Below are 18,450 nucleotides of genomic sequence, written 5' to 3'. Positions count from 1 at the left end.
GTGCATCATTTCGATGTAGCAAAAAGAAAACAAAGGTGTCAGTGATGGACGCGGGCCGGGAGGCGGTGGGTGCAGGCGCAGCCCTCCTCCCTTCCACCTGCCGTCCCAGCCCAACCGCCCGTGCCCCCGTGGGAGCGGCGACCCCGACTGGTCTGAGTGTGAGCGCCCGGTCCTCTCTGGGCGCACAGAGCCCAGAAGGCGGAAGCTGTGAAATGCTCAGTGACAGATGGAAGACAGCTGGCGGCACACCCCCCGGCTCGGGGTGGGAAGGTTGCTCTCTGGAAAGGCCAGTGTCCCGGGAGGAGGCGGCTGCAGCGGAATGTCTCTGCAGGCCTTTTTCACCGAACAAAATCAGCCTAAGAATTTATGTGGCAAAATATCCAAGGAAAGTTGGAAAAGAGAGCATTTTTAAGCCACTGCAATCAAATTTATGGTCAGGCATGAGAACAGACCGAGAGGTCAGCGGAAGGGAATAGAAAATAAGGCGCGGTAGACAGAGGATGGGAAAACTGTAGCTTCTTTAGCAAACGGCGGGAGCATGGCTGCTGTTCGTCTGGAAGAACGGAGTTGAGTCCCTCTCTTACAAAAATGGATGGGTGGATGAAAGATTTAAGTGTAATAAATAAGTAAAAATCCACGAACAAAATTATGTCCGTCGGAGGGGTTTGAAGTTGGCAAAGCGGAAGGAGGATGCCAGAGAGGGGTGGAGAGGAAGTTCACAGACAAGGAGCCGGAATCCCACCAGACTGGATGAGCCGTGTGCGAGCTTGTGAGCGCCCGTGAAGGCCGGCGAAAGTAGCACTAGGTCGCCTCACACCCGCCGTCCGGACACCCGACACAGCGCGCTAGCCTGGGCCACGGGCAGCGAGGGCAGCGGGGGCAGGAAGACAGCCGGGCGCCGCTGGTGGGCGTGCAGGGCTGCAGCTCTTGGGGGAACGTGCCACTCTCCAGGCGGTGAGTTTGAGCCCCATGTTGGGCATAGAGATTCCTAAAAAGGTAATAATAATAAGCTTTAAAAAATAAATCAGTACATCAACAAGTAAATAGATAAGCACACCACAAACAAAAAAAGAATTGGAGCCACGCCACTTGACGCAGAAAGATTTCAGAGAAGGATATTTTGAGTAAGAAGAGTTAAGGTGTCCCTAAGTCTGTATTAAAGGCTTCCGGCTTTGAAAGATCAGCCCTGAGCAGAAAGCTCTCCTCTCTCTCTGCGTGCACCTGCCGGTGGGGGTGTGTTTGCACCGCGGTCCGTGGCCCCTGTGTTCCCTTGGGGCACCTGACCACACGCCGCAGGTCGTGCTGTGGGTGAGTCACGGCGGTCTGGTCCTCCTGCCGCCAGCCCTGTGCCCGGTGGCCTCTCAGCAGCAGAGATTTACTGCTCACGGTTCTGGGGGCTGGAGACGTCGCTCAAGTTCCAAGCCTACACAGCAGCCTTCTTCCAGGTGGCTCCGCTAAGGACATGGCCTGCGGCTGCGTGGACGTGTGTGCCTCGGACGGGCTGTGCTGCCCACTGGTCCTGCGCGGTTCCCTTTTACTGCCCACTGGTGGGGCGGGGGGGCAGGGCCAGGCGGGATCTGCAGGGGGGACCAGTGCCCACACCTGCTTCCCCACCTCCCCGGCCCCTCCCCCACACCCCCGCTGCTCGCTGCTCCGGGGCTGCTCGCTGTGGCCTCCGGTCCGTCCTGCGGCCACCGTCCTCTCCCGCCCCACCTTCCGGCCCCCACGGCCCATGCTCTGCATTTTGTTGTTTCTGTTCCACCGTGGGTCACACGGTGACAAGACGACCTCGAGGATCGTGTACCTGGCACGCTCCACGCCACATAGGCTCCCGATTGCTCAGCTTTGAGTGACCACCTGCTGTCACGCGCGGCTCAGTTCCCGCTGTCGGAGGAAGCACTCTAAACGTTGGCAAAGACGGCGGCTTTTGTGAAAGTGAGGGACGGGCCCCCTGATGCCGTCACGCCAACTGCGAGCCCGATCAGCTGCTGAGCGTTTTCCTGATCGGTTCATCTTGGCCTAATTCATCCTTAATTTTCCCCCAAACACCAGGTTGGGGAGTAAAACTCACTGGAATATGAAAGTATGGCAGTGTTGCCGACAACCAGCGTGTGGTGACGCGAGCGTGCCCAGGACCTTTGGTGCCCGAGCGGCGGGAAGGCTTTTCTTGCTTGGCACAGCGCTTCAGCCGCCGGGAGGGTTGGAGGTGGTGCTTCCAGTGCGAGGGCGCGGGCTGGGGAGGGGCTGGCTGTGAGTGGGGGACCCCCCTGCCCATGGCTGCCAGTCCCCACGCTCTCCAAGAAGCCAGAGCCCAGGGGAGGAGCGGTCCCCACACGCATTGTGGCGGCAGGAAGGCAGCACCTCGGCCCCGGTGGTGTCCCAGCTCAGAGTCCGCTCACCGCAGGACAAACCAAACCAGAATCGCTTTTCTGCTTGTTTCTGAAACAAGAAGGGATCCTTCCCGATCTTTGCCGTTTCTCACAACAGCTGCTTCCTGGGACTCTGACCTGATGGGAGAGGACGTGAAAACCGTGTTCGGAGCAGGGGTCCACAGCCGCCTCCCCCCCTGCTCCCACGTCAGGCCCTGCCCGTGGGGATCCCCCCTCTCAGCAGGCGGGTGCCCCGGCAGCCTGCCTGCAGCTTTCTTCGTGGGCAGTGAACGGGGAGGACAGTGAGGCACAGGGCCTGGCCTGGGGAAAGGCGGACGTCTGCAGGCGACGAAGAGGAGCTAAATACAGAATCAGGGGCAACAGGGAAATGGGAGACTGCCCGGGGCGTGTGAGAGGGAGGGGCTCGGCCTCCCCGGCCTCCCTCCCGGTTCCCCGCGACATCCAGCTGGGCGAGCCCAGAGCAGCACGGGCAGGGGCAGAGGGGCTCTGAGTAATCCAAGGAGGGCGAGAGGACAGTTATTTAGCAAAGACCTAACCGAGTCTGTAAAGCAAGCCTTGCTGAATTTCAGGGCAGTGTTTGAGTTCTAGCAGAACGCCCAGCAAGGATGCCAAAACCACAGGACCACAGAGTGGCCGAGTCCCGTGGGCTGTGCCAGCTCTCAGTAGCGTGCGTCCATGCAAAACCAGGAGGCGTCCAGCCCAGGCTGACCACAGCCCTGGCAAGGGCAGCTGCCTGGAGGTGATCAGCCTCTTAGGCGACTCCCTCCCGAAGAAACGGTGTGGGCAAGGGAAGGTGGTGGGCCGGACTCCGGTTGCACCCCACAACCCCCTCCCCGAGCCTGGTGCACTGGGGTGGGGCTCCTTGCCCGCTGCCCTGTGTCCTGACCTGGGGGAGTTCCCCTGGCACCAGCTTTCCTGGTGCCCCCCCAGCCCCCTGCCTCTCCCAGGTGCCAGCTCAATAGGGAACGCCCTTTTAGGGCCCCTGCTCCTGCTGAGGGCCCCTCCCTGACCTCGAGGATGCCTCCTTTCTGCCCTCCCATCTGGAGGGTTGCTTCCTCTGAGCCACTTGGAGTGAAAAAACCCAGAAGACGCTCAGCAGGTGGCAGGGAGCCCCATGGGAGGGGAGACACGGGACAACCCGAAGCCCAGCAGGCGCATGGAGGTTCCCCCAGAACAAGATGGGCCCCAGCCATCATGTGGCACTTTTCTGGAAGTGGGGTTCCTCTTCCTCAGCAGCCCCTGGTGGCCCCTGTGCCCTGCGCACGTCTCCTGTGACTGCTCCTCCAGCCCTTCCGGGCACCCCAAGCCCCGCCACAACGGCCACCTTTCCTCACGGGGCACCCCATCCCGAGCGCGGTGCCGACACGTGGTGTCTGGCATCACCAGTCTCCGGAAGCGTTCTGTGGGTGACGGGGGCAGCCCTGTTGGCAGGCGGGCGCACAGAGGCAGGGTGGGAGCGGCCTGCCTGGGCCCCACACCCGCCCCAAGAGCTCCTGAGCCTCCCACTTCCCTTCCACCCGCCCCTGGCCTGCCTGCTGGCTCTGTGGACGGCTCGGTGGGCTGGTGGCCTTGTGCCCCGGCTGTTTGGTTCTTTGGGTGAGGTATATGATTTGCACGCGGCAATGTCCACGGACCTTCAGTATCTAGCCTGGCGAATGTTTACATGCTCGCCTGGGCAATCATCCTTGGGCTCAGGTCTGGCCCCCTTCCAGCTCTCATCTCCAGGCTCCGTGTGCCCTGTCCTCTGTTGTTAAGTGACTTCCTGCCATTGGCACCGTGTCAGGCTTCCTTGGTTGTGAGATCTGTCCTCATTGTCGCGTGGACCTGTGGCTTGTCTCGCGTTCTGCTGGGCAGTGTTGGGTTGTAGACATCGAGCACGAGGAGTCCCTGCTTCCACTATGGGCAGGTGGCGCCGGGATGGCAGCAGGCGTCTTTTGCACGTGGCTGCTCGGGGCACTCATCTTGGGGGCCCCACGTAGGCCTGTGTGGGCTGTGTGTGCGCTCAGGGCTGGCCGCGGCCGAGGGCCCACGAGCCTCAGTCCCCGTAGGCACTCTGGGTCCTGTAGACAGATCGTGCCCGTGGGACCTCACTCCCTGGGCACAGTGTTGCCCTGTGCAGGCTTTCTGCTGTGAGCCTGCGGAGCCTGCCCTGAGTGCACCTTCTCCTTCTGGCCTCTGACCCCCGCGGGTGGCCTAGGGCGAGCTTCACAGATACTGCGCTACCCTGCACGAGGGGCAAGTCCAGTTCAACAGCTGGAACCAGAAAGCCAGTGGCGCGCCCCACCGCCAGCCGGCAGACAACGAGACGGACTGTAGCTGGGCCCCATTTGGTGAGTTCTCTGTCTGTCCCCCGTGTGCGCACTGGGGTCGGGGGTTCCAGAAGTGGGCCGCTAGGCGCTGCTGGACGCCAGGCCTGCCCTGTCTGAGCCACAGGAACCACCTTCTTGAGTGTGACTGCCTCTCCGGGGACAGTGGTCTCCCGTCAGTTGGCCCTCCCTGCGTGCAGGGCCGCTGCCATCTGACAGGTTCGCGGCCTGGGGGACCTGCTGTGGATCCCTTGTGTCTTGTCCATGTCGAAGCTGAGAGAGGACTAAGAGATCAACAGCAGGGAACAACAGGGGGACCCCCGGAGGTTGGGGGGCGTGGGGCAGGGGCTGGCCTAGGGCGGCCAAGGAACAGCCAGACCCACACGGGAGGCAGAGTGAACACCCCACGTGGTCCCCGGGGTGAGTGGGGATCTCCTGTCATCCACGTTTGTTTAGTGACTGAAAATGTGGCGACTTTCTTTCCTTTTGCCAAGAAGCCACCCAGGTGTTCCCCCAGGTTTTCTGTGCTGGGAACAGCCCCGTTCTTCTGCGTGCACTGCCCTACCGTACAGGGCACCTGTGTGTGTTCTGTCGTCCTGCCCCGGAACACAAACCGGTGTTGGGTGACGAGCGAACAGTGCTCACTGTTTCCTGTTGATTTTCACCCCCTGTAGACCAGGACAACTACCAGCAGCTGCTCGGGGCCCTGGATTACTCGTTTCTGTGCGCCTACGCCATTGGCATGTACCTGAGGTAGGTCCGCTGGGGTTCTCTGTCCCCTGATGGTTCTCGTCCCTCTGGGGCAAACGCGTCCACAGGTCACCTCCCTTCCTGTCTCTTCTGAGAGACGAGGGCAAAGTGAAAGCCAGCCTGCGCAGGGTGCCCTGCTGGTCGGGGCAGCGCTGCAAAGCGGCGCACGTGGACGGTCCAGGCGGTGTGCTGATCGGGGCGGACCGTCCCGGGACGGCGCTCGGGGTCCTGGGGCTTCACATGCACCCTGAATCCAGCCATGATGTGGTCACCAGGGGCGGGGTGCTGGTGGCCCCCGGGGATATGCTGCGGAGCGTGTCCTCCCCTCTGGTCTCCAGGGCTGCCGTCTGCCCACATGGCCCTGGTCGCCAGCATCAGAGCAGTTTATACCCCGCTGCCCAGCTTGGCCCCACAGGACACCTCACTGCCCTCCTTGTGCTTGGGGCACGGACCCCAGAGGCCTGCTGCTGGGGGTGAATCCGACTCCAGCACTGGCTCACATGGCTTCGGGTCAGTCATTGCCCCTCTGTGGGCCTCAGTCTCCCCTCAGAATGGTAGTTAACTGATAGGATTGTGGCGAGGACCGAATGAACACTCAGAACAGAGCCTGGCCCATGGAGCTTTCCCAGCATCTTTCCGTGTGATCATTACCCCGTTCCAAATTGACCCGGAAGGTGCAAATGGTATGTCAGTACCAGGACAGGTGATTACCTGATTAAAAACCGGCGTTGTATCAGTTCAGCCAGATTTTTAAAAAAAAACTGGGGCTCCTGGGGGACTCAGTGGAGCATCTGCCTTCGGCTCAGGTCACGATCCTAGGGTCCTAGGATGGGCTCCTTGCTCAGCGGGGAGTATGTGTCTCCCTCTGCCTACTGCTGCCCCTGCTTGTAGGGACTAAGGCCCTTGGCTCAAGAGATTTTTGTTGTTGTTGTTCAGAGATCTTCAGAGGTTTAAGAATCTTGGGGATCCCTGTAAATGGTTAGCTTCTTCCCTGACCAATCCTCCCAGAGTGTGGCATCCTCTAGACCTGCCCCCCGCCCCAGCTCGGGGCAGTTGGTGGGTGGTCGGTGCCCAGGCAGGCAGTTGCTGTTGATGGAGTGGCTGGCCCCTGTTTTATTGTATTTAACGTAGTGCTGCAGACCTTGTCTGAACGAGCGAATGAGGAAGGACGGATGCGAAAGTCCTCTGTGTGTGACCCACAGCGGAACACAGCCCAGCTGAGGAGAAGGCGGGGGAACCGTTCAGCTTTGTGGGGCATGAGCTGCAGCCGGGCGGCTGGCCGTGTTTCATCTTGAGGTCAAACAAATACCGATACCCGAAGACTGCAGTCTTACCGGACACTGATAACCTATAGTATAAAAAGACCCAAAAGTTCGAATGCGTTTTTCTTGGTTACCAGGAAATAGTATTTACGTGTGCTTCTCAGCTAGGAGTGATTTTGTCCCCTAGGCAACATTTAGCAGGATCTGGAAGCGTGGTTGGTTGTCACAACAGGAGAAAGGGCCTTCCTGGCAGCGTCTAGCGGGCAGAGAGCAGGGCCGCTTAGCGTGCTACAGCAGGGGACAGCCCCTCGCCCCAAAGAGTGACCCCGCAGCACATCAAGAGTGTTGAGGTGAAGCCTTTAAATAAGGTGGTTTCGTTGTTGCTTCTTCATTGGCAAAGGTAATGTGTCATGCAAGTCGCTAAGGAGGGTTATTACGAAATTCCATCTAGCGTAGAATCTGGAGTAGACTCGCGACTGTAACAAGGGCATCCACTGCTTTGTGTGGCCTTTTAGTGACATCAGGGCACGTGGCTGGTGACATGGGTTGTTAGTATGGCGGGTGAATCGTCTGCAGGGGCGCCTTCGTCAGCGCAAGCCTTTCCTAGCAGGTGCGGCGTGGCCTTTAGTCACTGTACGAATCGGCTGTGAGACGGAGTGGCGTCCGTTCCCTTAGGCCTTTTCTTTAAAAACTTTGGAGTAGAGACTCAATTTGGGCCCATTATCGTACAGCAAGACTGAGAACACTTGTCAACTCTGGCCGATGGCATCAGCTCTGTCCTGTGGCGTCAGACGGGAAGCCAGCCTTTCTTGGACACGTTTTCTCTGCTCTGAAACCAGCAAGTTGAAAAACATCACTTGCTTAGCTCGAGAATGCTCTTGAGTTTGTGGTGTTTCTACGCAACTTTGAATTTGGCCTGAATGTTATACCTAATTTTAAGTTATTTCCTTTAGTCATTTGGTTGGTGCTAGGTAGATGGTCCCTCTCTGGGGACTTCAAAAGGAGAAGTGTCCTTATGTCTTGGTTCTTGAGATGGAGGACAGAATTTTGGAGATCGTTCCCTGAGCAGTGTTCCCGGGCCAGCAGATATCATCATATTTCTTGCTTATTTGACTCCTGGGATGGTTACGTGGAAGGAAGGGAGATCCATGCTTTTCAGTGACTGCAGGAGGCTCACGATCATTTGATTATTCTGGTGTTTGTCCCCTTCATAAGTGACAATGACACACCGCTCTACAGTGGCAGTTCTCCCCAGGCAGCCTACTTCCCGAGGCATGAGCTGCTCTGTCGAGAGCAGCCACCACGGACCAGCCCCTTCACCCACTTAGATCTCATTGGAGCCATCCCAGACAGCTCTGCCACGGAATTGTCCCACAAGGCCAGCTCATTATCAAGTGGCGTTGCTGGGACAGGAGCATAGCAGCCCTAGCCCCTTGTGTCAGCCCTCGAGTTAAAGAAAATCTGTCTTCAGACCAGGTCACAGTGGTGGCGGCTGGAGGGCAGCTAATGGTAGAGCCCATCCAGCCCCGTGTGTGGACGCAGGTGACTTAGCGACAGTTTCAGAGCCGAGAGACGTCCGGAGGCGACAGGTGATCCCTTTTCATGACATACGTCTACAGTCTGAACATCACCATTTTAAAATACTGTGCACACGCACTGGACGTTGTTTATATAAAAGCAGGACTAACTAGCCGGACAGGTTTTTACTGTTTTGTTTTTTGAAGATCTTGTTTACCCATTCCGGGTGGGGGGCGGGGGAGGGGCAAGCAGACTCCCCGCTAAGCACGGAGCCTGACGCGGGGCTCGATCTCAGGACCCCAAGATCATGACCCGAGCCGAAACCAAGAGTCAGACACTTACCCGACGGAGCCCCGCAGGTGTGCCAAGGTTCCAGTGGTCTTAACTGGCAGCCATCTTGCACAAGTCCCAGTGTTTGAGGTTTACGACTTGACAGTCCGTGGCCCTTCCAGAAATAAAGTCCTAAAAGACATTGCCGATGGCCAGTCTCTGGTTCATGAGCGCTCTGCTGGACACAGTTGTGATGAAATCTTCCTGGAAACTGTAGCGCGTTCGAGTTCTGAAAGCCCCAAGAGCATCGTGGAAACATCCAGAAAGGTCACGGCTCCTTCGCATCATGGGTGTGTCTTGTCTTCTCATTTCTCACGTTTGCTTCTTTGTTCTCCGTCCTCAGCGGCATCATAGGGGAGCGCCTGCCCATTCGGTACTACCTCACGTTTGGGATGCTGGCTAGTGGCGCTTTCACCGCCCTCTTCGGGTTAGGATATTTCTACAACATCCACAGTTTGGGATTCTACGTGGTGACTCAGGTAAGGGCCGGGTCCGTGGCTTCCCAGGGGCCGGGTGTCCGTGACGAATCATACTGGGTGTTTGGGCCTCGGGTCCCCACCCCTACCACGGGAGAAAGCGGCGGCCAGGGCAGCTCCGTGTCCCGTCTGCCGTCGGGGTCGGCGCTGCCGTCGGAAGGACCGCGCTCCCCCCCCGCACATCGGCACCCCAGCACGGGGCCGGACGCAGGAAGCCTGCGAGCCCTTCCTCCCTCACGTGGAAGGCTTTGAGATGTGTCCTGCGATGCATTTGACCTCTCGAGTCGGAGGGACGGGAGGTGTGGCTGGGGTAGGAGGAAGGGAGGGCTCCGGGGTTGCAGGCTGTCAGCGGGGAGGCAAGGAGAGAGCCCCCCGGTGCTCCGAGGGGAGGAGAGGCCAGGGCAGGCTCTGCCCATCCCGCGGGGCCCCCGTCCTTCCTGCAGCCCCTGCTCGGGCACTCCCCACGGCCCCATGGGTGAGTCCCGACCGCAAGTGGAAAATGGCTTGTGAAACTACAGCTCAGCCTCTGAGGCTCTCCACATAGCCTGGGGGTGCCATCCTGTCATCAAAGCAGATTGTATGTAATTTGCTTTTTAAAGTGTTGCCGCAGGACTTGAAAAGTTTGGGTGTTTTAATTACAACAGTGATTCACCCTTTATAGTAAAATGGAGAGTTAGAGGGAAGGAATGAACAGTTCCCCAGAGTCCCAGCGTGTTCCTAGAGGGAAGGCAAACCTGTCTCCTGTCTCGTTGTGAACCTGCCCTCGACGCTCCCGAGACTAAAGTAAACCTGCCGCCCCGAGCCCCTTCCTAGAGCCTGAGCTCGGAGCACTCTCGAAAAGTGGAGAAACGCTTTTCGCAAGCGCGGGGTCCTGCCTGTGCTCCTTCCAGAGGGTCGGGATACAAGAAGTGAAACGTGTGGTCGGTGAGCTTCACTGTCCGCGGTTACTCTCACGATTACACACACGCGCACGCGTACGTAGTTTAAAACCCATCTTTGGCTCCTGAGGCTCCCGTCAGAGAGGGCTTTGTGCCTTCCCCTTGTGGGAGTCTCCGCTGTGCTCCCAGACTTGGCCAGGAACAGAGCAGAGTGAGCTTTTGTGAGCCTGAGGACAGGCGGTGAGTCCTCTGTCCCCTCTGCCGCAGGTCGTCAACGGACTGGTGCAGACGACCGGCTGGCCCAGCGTCGTCACCTGCCTTGGCAACTGGTTTGGGAAAGGAAGGTGAGCAACGGTGGCCCCGCTTCCGGCCGCATTTATTTTCTGAGATTCTGATGAAAACCAGACCACCTTCTTTCTAGTTACTCTTTACGTTTACTGCAGAAAAAGCCACTTTTACTAGTGCACTCCTCGAAGGAGGGCGATTGAAACCTCTGGGACTTGGGGTGCTGAATTCAGGTGGGGCTTCCTCCCAGGAGACACGCCCACCTTCCACCCCCCCCCCCGCCCCATTCCGTGTCATGGGCGGGGCGAGTCTGTTCTGCACAGCTGGTCCCCTGAGAGCCTGGGAGAAACATGAGCTTGGGGCCCTGCCCCATATCTTCTGAAGCAGAAGCTCCGTCTTCCCAAGACTCAGAGGCACACGGCTGTGTGGCAGGGTCCTGAGTGGGTCACCCATCGCCCAGCAGCAGAGACGCACTCAGCCTCTGGTGACGGGACCGCAGTCCGGATGACATGGTGATGACCCTGTGACGCGCAGCGTGGCCGGGCCCAAGGTTAGAAGTGCCTGAAGCCACTAAACACGACGCGAAAGCAGAACGAGAGCCCGGCTCGGCGAGCTTTGTTAGGATTCCCCACTTGGCTCATCTGGTGTCTCTGTGAATGGGGGATTTCTCAAACAACTGTATTTAGTTTACGAAGGCACAGGTTTCATTCTGGGCCCTTCCGAGAAGCTCAGGCAGAGGCTTCTTTCACTCTCTCTGAGTGTAGACTCACTAAGCCCTGAGAGAGGTGTGTGATGATTCCTCCCGAGGTCCGGCGAGGGCACTGCTCTGTGCGTGTCTCCTGTGTCCGTCCGCCTCGCGGCGGTGGTGTCTGTCGTCCCGCTGATTGCCGTGGGGCCCCTGACACATCCTGGGCACCGTCTGTCCTGCACCTGCCAGCGCGTAGCGACTTCTCAGCATCATTTGCCGTCTTGTGTTCTGTTGTGTTGCAGGCGGGGTTTGATTATGGGGGTCTGGAATTCGCACACCTCCGTGGGCAACATCTTGGGATCCTTGATTGCTGGCTACTGGGTGTCCACGTGCTGGGGCCTGTCCTTCATCGTCCCCGGGGCCATCGTGGCGGCCATGGGCATAGTGTGCTTTCTCTTTCTCATCGAGCGTAAGTACATGCGGCCTTGGCGATGACGTCCGGGGTGGGGGGGCCTTGGGGGCCAGGTGTTAAGGGAAAGGCCCACAGTGGCCCTGGCTCGCCCCCGGCCGGGTGGACTTCCCTCTTCAGGTATACATTTCTCCCGTGAGCGCTTTCTCTCTGGCTCTCGCTGCATTTTCTGTTGCCTCCTGATTTCTGGAGCAAGCGATGTGGCCATTCCTCTCCTGCCCACCCCCAGCATCGGGCATGCGTGGTTCGCCTGGTGCCGGGAGTCCTGTATGTGAGATCTGCCACGTCGCTCACCTCCAGGGCCGCAGTGCCCAGCACCTGCTCAGCCGTCTTGTTGCCACAAACGGGTTTCTCCCCAGCTTGTTTGCCTTCTGATGGGGTAATAGCATGAAATCATTGCGTGACTACAGACCCTGTATCCTAATCAGGTGAAGAGTGTTCTGCCAGAAAATCAAATTCTTTGTTCCCTTCTGGGCTCAATGCCAAGCTTCTGATTGAATTGGGTTTGAAATTAATTTTCAAAACGGGAATCTGGCAGGACAAGGATTCCTGGCCATTAGTCCAGTGATAAAAAAGCCGCTTCAGCCGTTATGGGGCAGGGTGTCTGGTCCCCCAAGCTCTTCTTGGAGCTGGATTGGGCATTTGCTGCTTTGATTTGCCTTAAGGCAAAATAAAATCATAGGCACTAGATGGCTGTTAATCCGAGGTAGGGGTGCTCAGGAGCTCAGTGCCGCCATCCGTGCGGGCGTCAGCTTCAGCTCTGCGTTCGGAGCTGCCAAATTCATCCAGGACAGTAAGGTGTGTTTTACTCAGCTTCTCACTTCTCTTTTCTCATTGCTTGCCAGCGTCACCAACCTGTGGCATTTAACTGGAGTGAGTGTCACAGAGTTCCGGGAAAGGTCCCCTGTGTCACCTGTCCTTCAGGCTGGCCCGCTAGCACGCGGAGCTCTGTCATGGGGCGTTCCAGCCTGTTCCTTAGGCAGTAGTCACCCGGAGAACAACGCGAGTCCTCTTGGCTCGTGCACAAGGGCCCCCGGGTGTGTCCTGCCCGAGGTCAAGAGTCCACGGTCCCTTTTCTTCTCTTCCTTGGCCAATGAAGGGTTGGTTCCGGGGGCAAGAGGAAGTGCACTGAGGAATGGGGTGTGTGGCCAGAGACCGGATCTTAGTGCCCGAACCCGTTCAGTCCGGTTCTCCTGGCGGGGCCTCGTCCCCTGCTCAGGGCAGGGATCCCAAGAACAAGGAGGCTGTGGTTTGTCTTTTGTAATAAAATGAGAGCCTTCTTCCCACCGGGCCACCCCTCCTGTGGCTTCCAAGGGGGCGGGACAGGGCGGAGAGGGTCCACACGGGGCTCTCCTGGCGCCGCCTTCCCCCCACTTCTTGCTGGGGCCTCCCATTCCATCCAGGGATTGACCTACGGCCCCTGTCCTGTTCCTGTGGTGACCCTGGATCGCTGCTTCTCCACCCTGGCTCGCTGGGGGACAGAAGTGCAATCCCTCAGCTGCCCCAGACCCACCAAGCCTTGAGGCCAGGGGACCGTGCCTGCCAGACTGTCCCGGGAGGCTTGCTGTTACTGGGATAACAGGCGCACACCTTGCTGTTACTGGGGGGGGGGGGTACAGGAGCACACCTTGTTGTTACCGGGGGGAGGACAGGCGCACACCTTGCTGTTACTGGGGGGGGGACAGGCGCACACCTTACAGACCTGGGCTTGCGTCTCCTGCTCCTCGGGTTCTCCTTGACCTGCAGGGTAGGCGGGGTGCTGAACTGAAGCCTGGACTCAGAACCTTCCCCCCACCACCCTCCTGTCCCCTCAACACGTTCTCGTGGTGGGGGATGGACTCGTGCCGAGAGTGTCTACCTTCAGCCCTTAGTAGTATGCTCACTGCAGGTGACATGAGATGTCAGGTGAGCCCCTGTTCCTCCCTCCTTCCTGGACTCCCCACACCTGACCTCCTCCTCCCCAACTTTCCATGGTCCGGAGCATGTTTCTCACTGCACTGGGTCCCCCAGAGCCTGGGGTCACCCAATTTATCTCTGTCACCTGGTGCCTGCTCTCCCCCAGCATCACACAGCTCGTCTCCCGGGATTGGTCGTCCCCGTCCCACCACCCTTGGCTACCCGCTCTCCTCCCCTGGCTTCTGCTGGGGCTGCTCCCCAGTGCCCGGCTCATGTGGCTCATGGACACCTGACCCTGGCATTTCTCACCAGATGTGAGATGGCCTTCCCACCAGATGTCTTCCTTCCTGTCTTCCTGTGTGCTCCCACCGGGTGTTGGCATCTACCCACTTGTGTTAAAATCCGAGGTTTACTTTGTTAGTTGGACTGGAGATGAGACACCTTTCAGACTCACCGAGTAACTAGTGGGCACGTGCCCTGTGGCCTTCTTCCTCGTCATCAGGAGGACATTCTCGGGAGAGAGGCGGCCACTGTGTAACAGGAGTTTTCTTGTGTCCCAGGCACGGGGCCAGGCTCAGGGCGGATATTATTTCGCAGATTTCCAGGGAAACATCTTGAGGCTCAAGGGCTGTAGGTGACCTGCCCAAGGTCACACAGTAAGTGGTGAACTTGGGGTTAGCGGGTGCCTGCTCATCCATTCAGACTTTCTCCCTAGGTCCCTGGGATGTGTTCTTATGGACTCAATTTTAAAAAATTTTTTTTCACTTAGATAATTTAAAAAAAAAACTTTGTGTATTATAAACACTGCCTTTTGTTGTAGAGACATGCATGTTTGAAAGACGTGTTCCTGCAGTGAGCTATGTAGGTGCTTCTGAAGTCTGTTTCTCAAACCTGGGTTCCCTAGAACCCAGGGAGTAGAATATTCTCCGGAACCATGGGAACTCTTTTCTTAAAAGGAAATAGCACACATCCGGGTCTTCTCGGCCATCGTCGTTCCACTGTGTGAGCCTCCCCCTGCTGATTAAGTGGACGACTGGCCATTTCTCGTAGGACATGCACTGGACCACCCGTAGCCCCTCTTCCCTCCCTCGCCGTGCATGTGCCGCAGTCCCCACTCCTCCTCGCCTTCCCTCCTGCCCTCCTCTCTCTGCAGACCCGAGCGTCCGTGGGAGAAGAGGTGGACGCACCCTGGGTGTTCCAGGCCCTTCTCTTTCCTGCCCCTGATGAGGGCCCCCGACAGGAGCCATGAGGAGGTCCCCAGCGCTCGTGCCCCCATCTGGTGTGTGCACCAGACCACACCTCTCAGCCGGGGGACCTCATCACCGCAGTACAGCCCCTGACCCCCAAGTGGGCCTCTCTGCTCGGACGTCACACTGTCTGGGGAAGTGCCCTTCCCCCACCACGCACCCACCAGCTCCCTGCAGCTGAGGTCAGGAGGGGCTTCTCTGCACGCGGACTTTCCTCTGGAGGCCACCGGCCTCACGATAGGAGGCATTTCCGTAGCCTTCTGCCTTCCCCTCATGCTGGGACCCCGGGCACCCGTGCATGAGTGTCTGAGCCCAGAGACCCCGGTGTGTAGGGTCAGAACGCCCAGCCCCTCCTCCCCGCTCGGGCCCCAGCCAGGCCACAGCCAGGCTGGTGGCGTTCCAGAGAAACTGTTTTACCAAAAGTTAAAAAGAGACCCGGCTTCTGGGCTGGGGGAGGGGCAGGGCTGTTGGAGGCCACCGCCTGGTTTCTGAAGAAGGGCGTCTGCTTCCCCGGGCTCCTCGCGGCCGTAGGTCTGGCTCTCGGTCCTGTGACTTCCCATGTGTTCTTCCTTCTTTGCATTTAGGTAAAAAGCGTTTCGTTCTGTATCAAGACAGCTGTTTTGTTTTGTTCCCACTAATTTGTATTTGTAATTAATGTGGACCAGCCCATCACACATGGTGCAGGTCACCCACCGCGCACGTCTGCACGGTTCCTCCCGATCCTTGTCCTTCGGGCTACTTTCCGTGGCTTGTCACTGTGGTACGCACACGCTCTGCTTATTTTCACTTGTCCCGTATAAAGTCTTTCCCGTAGTGCAAAGCGGTTTTCACGCGCGCGACGGTTCGCCTTTGCCCGAGGACCCCCCCGCCCTGCCACGTGTGTCACGGGCACAGAAGGGCAGGGCTGCGGGCGGCTGCGGGCACGGGCTTTGTCCTTTTCTTCAACCGCTCCTCGTGCGCTCGAGTCTCAGGCCGCGCCTTGCTCTGGTGTGATTTCTTGGGTGGTGGGACCGCCCAGCCCTGGGTTCACCGCTGTTCCCGTTTGGTCTTGCAGATCCGAAGGACATCGCCTGCTCCTCGTCCCTGGCGGCGGTAAGGACCCCTCTCCACTACTTTTTTTTTTTTTAGGATTTTCTTTATTAGAGAGCGAGAAAGAGAGCACAGCAGGGGGAGAAGCAGACTCCCCGCTGAGCAGGGAGACCAATGCGGGGCTCCATCCCAGGACCCTGGGATCATGACCTGAGCCGAAGGCAGAGTCCTACGGCTGAGCCCCCCAGGAGATACGCTTTTCCCCTCCCTCATTCAGCGCTCTTTCTTGGGCTTCCAGACCCCATGCCGCACCACCCTAGCTGTCCCCACGCAGAGGGCTTTGCTGGCCCCTCGCCTCTGCCAGACCCCCAGAGGCACAAGCCCCCATCTGTGCCCTCCCCGCCAGGGATCTGCACAGGCCCCGGTGGTCAGCGCCTCCCCCCAGCAGGGCCATCCCCTGAGCTCCACAGTCACACAGGCCCCTGCCCCCCGCCATCCCTGCAGGGGCCTCTGGGGGGCTCAGATGGGCCACAGCTGAGGTCATCTCCCCACTTCACCCCATGAACTTGCTGGGCTCCACATTCCCTATCTCGGTCGGGGAAGCCCTGTCCTCGCTGTGGGCAGGCCAGATCCTCGGGAGTCCTAAACATGCGGGATGTCACCTCCACCGCTCCGGCCCGTGGCACCGGCGTCTCTCCTCAGGCTCTTAAAGTAATTCCCCTTTGCTCCTGCAAAAGCCATGCTTCACACGTCACCTGGGAAGATTTTTGTTTTTTTTTAAGATTTTATGTATTGTCAGAGATCACAAGTAGGTAGAGAGGCAGGCAGAGGGCTGGGGGGAAGCAGGCTCCCCGCTGAGCAGAGAGCCCAATGCAGGGCTCAATCCCAGGACCCTGAGACCATGAGACCATGACCCGAGCCAAAGGCAGAGGCTTTAACCCCCTGAGCCACCCAGGCGCCCCAACCTGGGAAGATTTTTTTGAAGCAGGCGTCAGAGCGGGTCGCTGACTTGACTGACAGCTCCTGTGGCTCCCCGTTTCCTCGACCCGCTCACCCCTCACCACCAGTCCCTCTAGGCGGCAGCCCCAGGGCAGGGTCTCCTCTTTTTCTCTGCCATGTGCCAGGGCCCGGGGAGCGGGTGGCCAGAGAGTCCTGCTTCTGTCCATTTGTCAATACGTTGAGCTTTTGAGCACAGTTAATTAGGAAAGAAGGGTTCTGGTACCTTCCTAAGCAAATATAAAAACTCAGTTTTGAAAGTCACTGCCTTCAAACGACAGGCAATATTTTACAACATTTTAAAAGCCATTTTCCTGCCACAAGCATGGATTTCAGAGTTTACAGGGATCCGGGTTTCATTGTGCTGAGAATTAACCCTTACAGCTGGCCCAGCAGCTCCAGTCCGAGGTGCCCAGCCGAGGGAGGGGCCACACGTGTCCCCTGCACACCCAGACCCTGCCTTCTGAACCGTCTACTGACCTAGGGGGACCTTGGTTCCTCTCTCACCAGAGGAGAATGTCGCCCAGTATTGTTTCTACGGGCCTTTCCTTTCAAGGTGGTTTAAAAACGGCAAAACCATGAGGGAGAGTGAAGTTGACACAATCAGCACCTTGACGTGTCCTCATACCCCAGTCCTGGATCATTGCTCCTGAGAGGATCCTCTTCTCACTTTCTTTTATCCAAGGGTCTAGAGCCCCTAGTTAGGCCTTTGTTTTACTTTATTTGTTTATTTGAGAGAGATTGAGAACAGGAGGACGAGGCTACAGGGAGAGGGCGAGAGAGAGTCCCCCAGACGCCCAGCACGGAGCCCAACACAGGACTGGATCCCATGCTCCCAGCTCCTGACCTGAGAGTTGATCCCTCGACCGACTGAGCCCCCCAGGTCCCTCGACCCTGTGTTTTATTTTAATCCTGCGTCTTACTGGCCCTTGGCAGCTGTTTTGAGAGGCTCGTGCAGAGCGCCCTTCCTACCCTGCAGCCAGATGCGGCGGCCGGCTGTTGCATCCGTAAGTGCTAAGTGTGCTTTTCTGTCCCTGCAGCCAAAGGGCTGTGAGAACGGCACACACAGGTTCCGACTGCAGAAGCAGGTCTTCACGGACGACAAGAGCAAGCCCCTGGTGAGTCGGACCAGCCTCCGCTGCCTCGCAGAGGTCAGAGCCCAGCCTCGGTGACAAACTTGGGTCTCGTATTTCTCCTGTAAGACCCGCGTTTGCCTTGCGCGATTTCTTTGGGTAGCTGGCTGGACTTGAAGTCTGTCATCAGCCTGAGAGCGGCGCACTCGTTCCAGAACTGTGGGCAGCATTCAGTGTCCCAGGCATGCCCTAGGTCAGGCCGCGCCTGGAGTGTCAGCCACAGTGTCCCCCCGTCCTGTGGACCCCCGTTCTGGGGGGCAGGTGTGGGGTACAGACGGGAAGCCAGCGGGTTCCCGCAGCAGCCAAATCCCAGGCACGGAGCCCGGGGGGTGGGGTGTGAGCAGGCACTGGTTCCGGCCCAGTCTTGGGAGCCGTCCCTAAGCCGGGGGCATGGATAGGGCTTTGAGGGAGGAGCAGTGGGTGTGCACGACCTGGGCCAGAGGAGTTCAGGAGATGGACAGGGAGGGCTGGGAATGGGACGTGGGCCCAAGAGGTAATGAAGAGAGTCATCTCCCTGGCCTCCGCCCTGCCGCCCCCATGATCCAGAAGGGGAAACTGAGGCAGAGTGCTCAGGGACCTGCCCAGTCCTGCTCAGAAAGGAGGCCTGAAGGCAGCGCGGCGGCCCCTTGGCCTTCAGGGTCCTTCCAACCAGTCCCTCCTGGGGCTCGGCCGCACAGCCCTGAGCCACGGCGACACCTCAGACTCGGTTTTACGCACTGAAATGACAAGCTCTTTTCTTTTTAAATCAAACACCTTAAAGGATAAATGTACCAAATGGGCTTCTTAATTTTTTTTTC

At 58.5% G+C, this 18,450-nt stretch overlaps 1 protein-coding gene across 2 annotated transcripts in view; it reads left to right on the top strand.

Annotated features, from left to right (window-relative positions):
• SLC37A1 (solute carrier family 37 member 1) overlaps positions 1-18,450 on the top strand; it is a 55,025-nt gene that overhangs the window by 11,949 nt on the left and 24,626 nt on the right. Inside the window, exons 3-9 of one of the 2 annotated variants that reach the window (XM_080803141.1) lie at positions 4,588-4,720; positions 5,371-5,449; positions 8,900-9,035; positions 10,178-10,254; positions 11,186-11,352; positions 15,550-15,587; positions 17,561-17,638. In XM_080803141.1, coding sequence (XP_080659267.1) covers positions 4,588-4,720; positions 5,371-5,449; positions 8,900-9,035; positions 10,178-10,254; positions 11,186-11,352; positions 15,550-15,587; positions 17,561-17,638 — 708 coding nt within the window. Of the gene's footprint in view, positions 1-4,587; positions 4,721-5,370; positions 5,450-8,899; positions 9,036-10,177; positions 10,255-11,185; positions 11,353-15,549; positions 15,588-17,560; positions 17,672-18,450 lie in introns of both variants that reach the window. The other variant, XM_080803140.1, reaches the window with a different exon arrangement.

Source organism: Martes martes (assembly GCF_963455335.1).
Source record: "Martes martes genome assembly, chromosome: 1".
NCBI classification, from domain to species: Eukaryota; Metazoa; Chordata; class Mammalia; order Carnivora; family Mustelidae; genus Martes; species Martes martes.
Note: the sequence above shows the minus strand (reverse complement) of the source record. Positions and strands in the feature narration are given on the sequence as shown.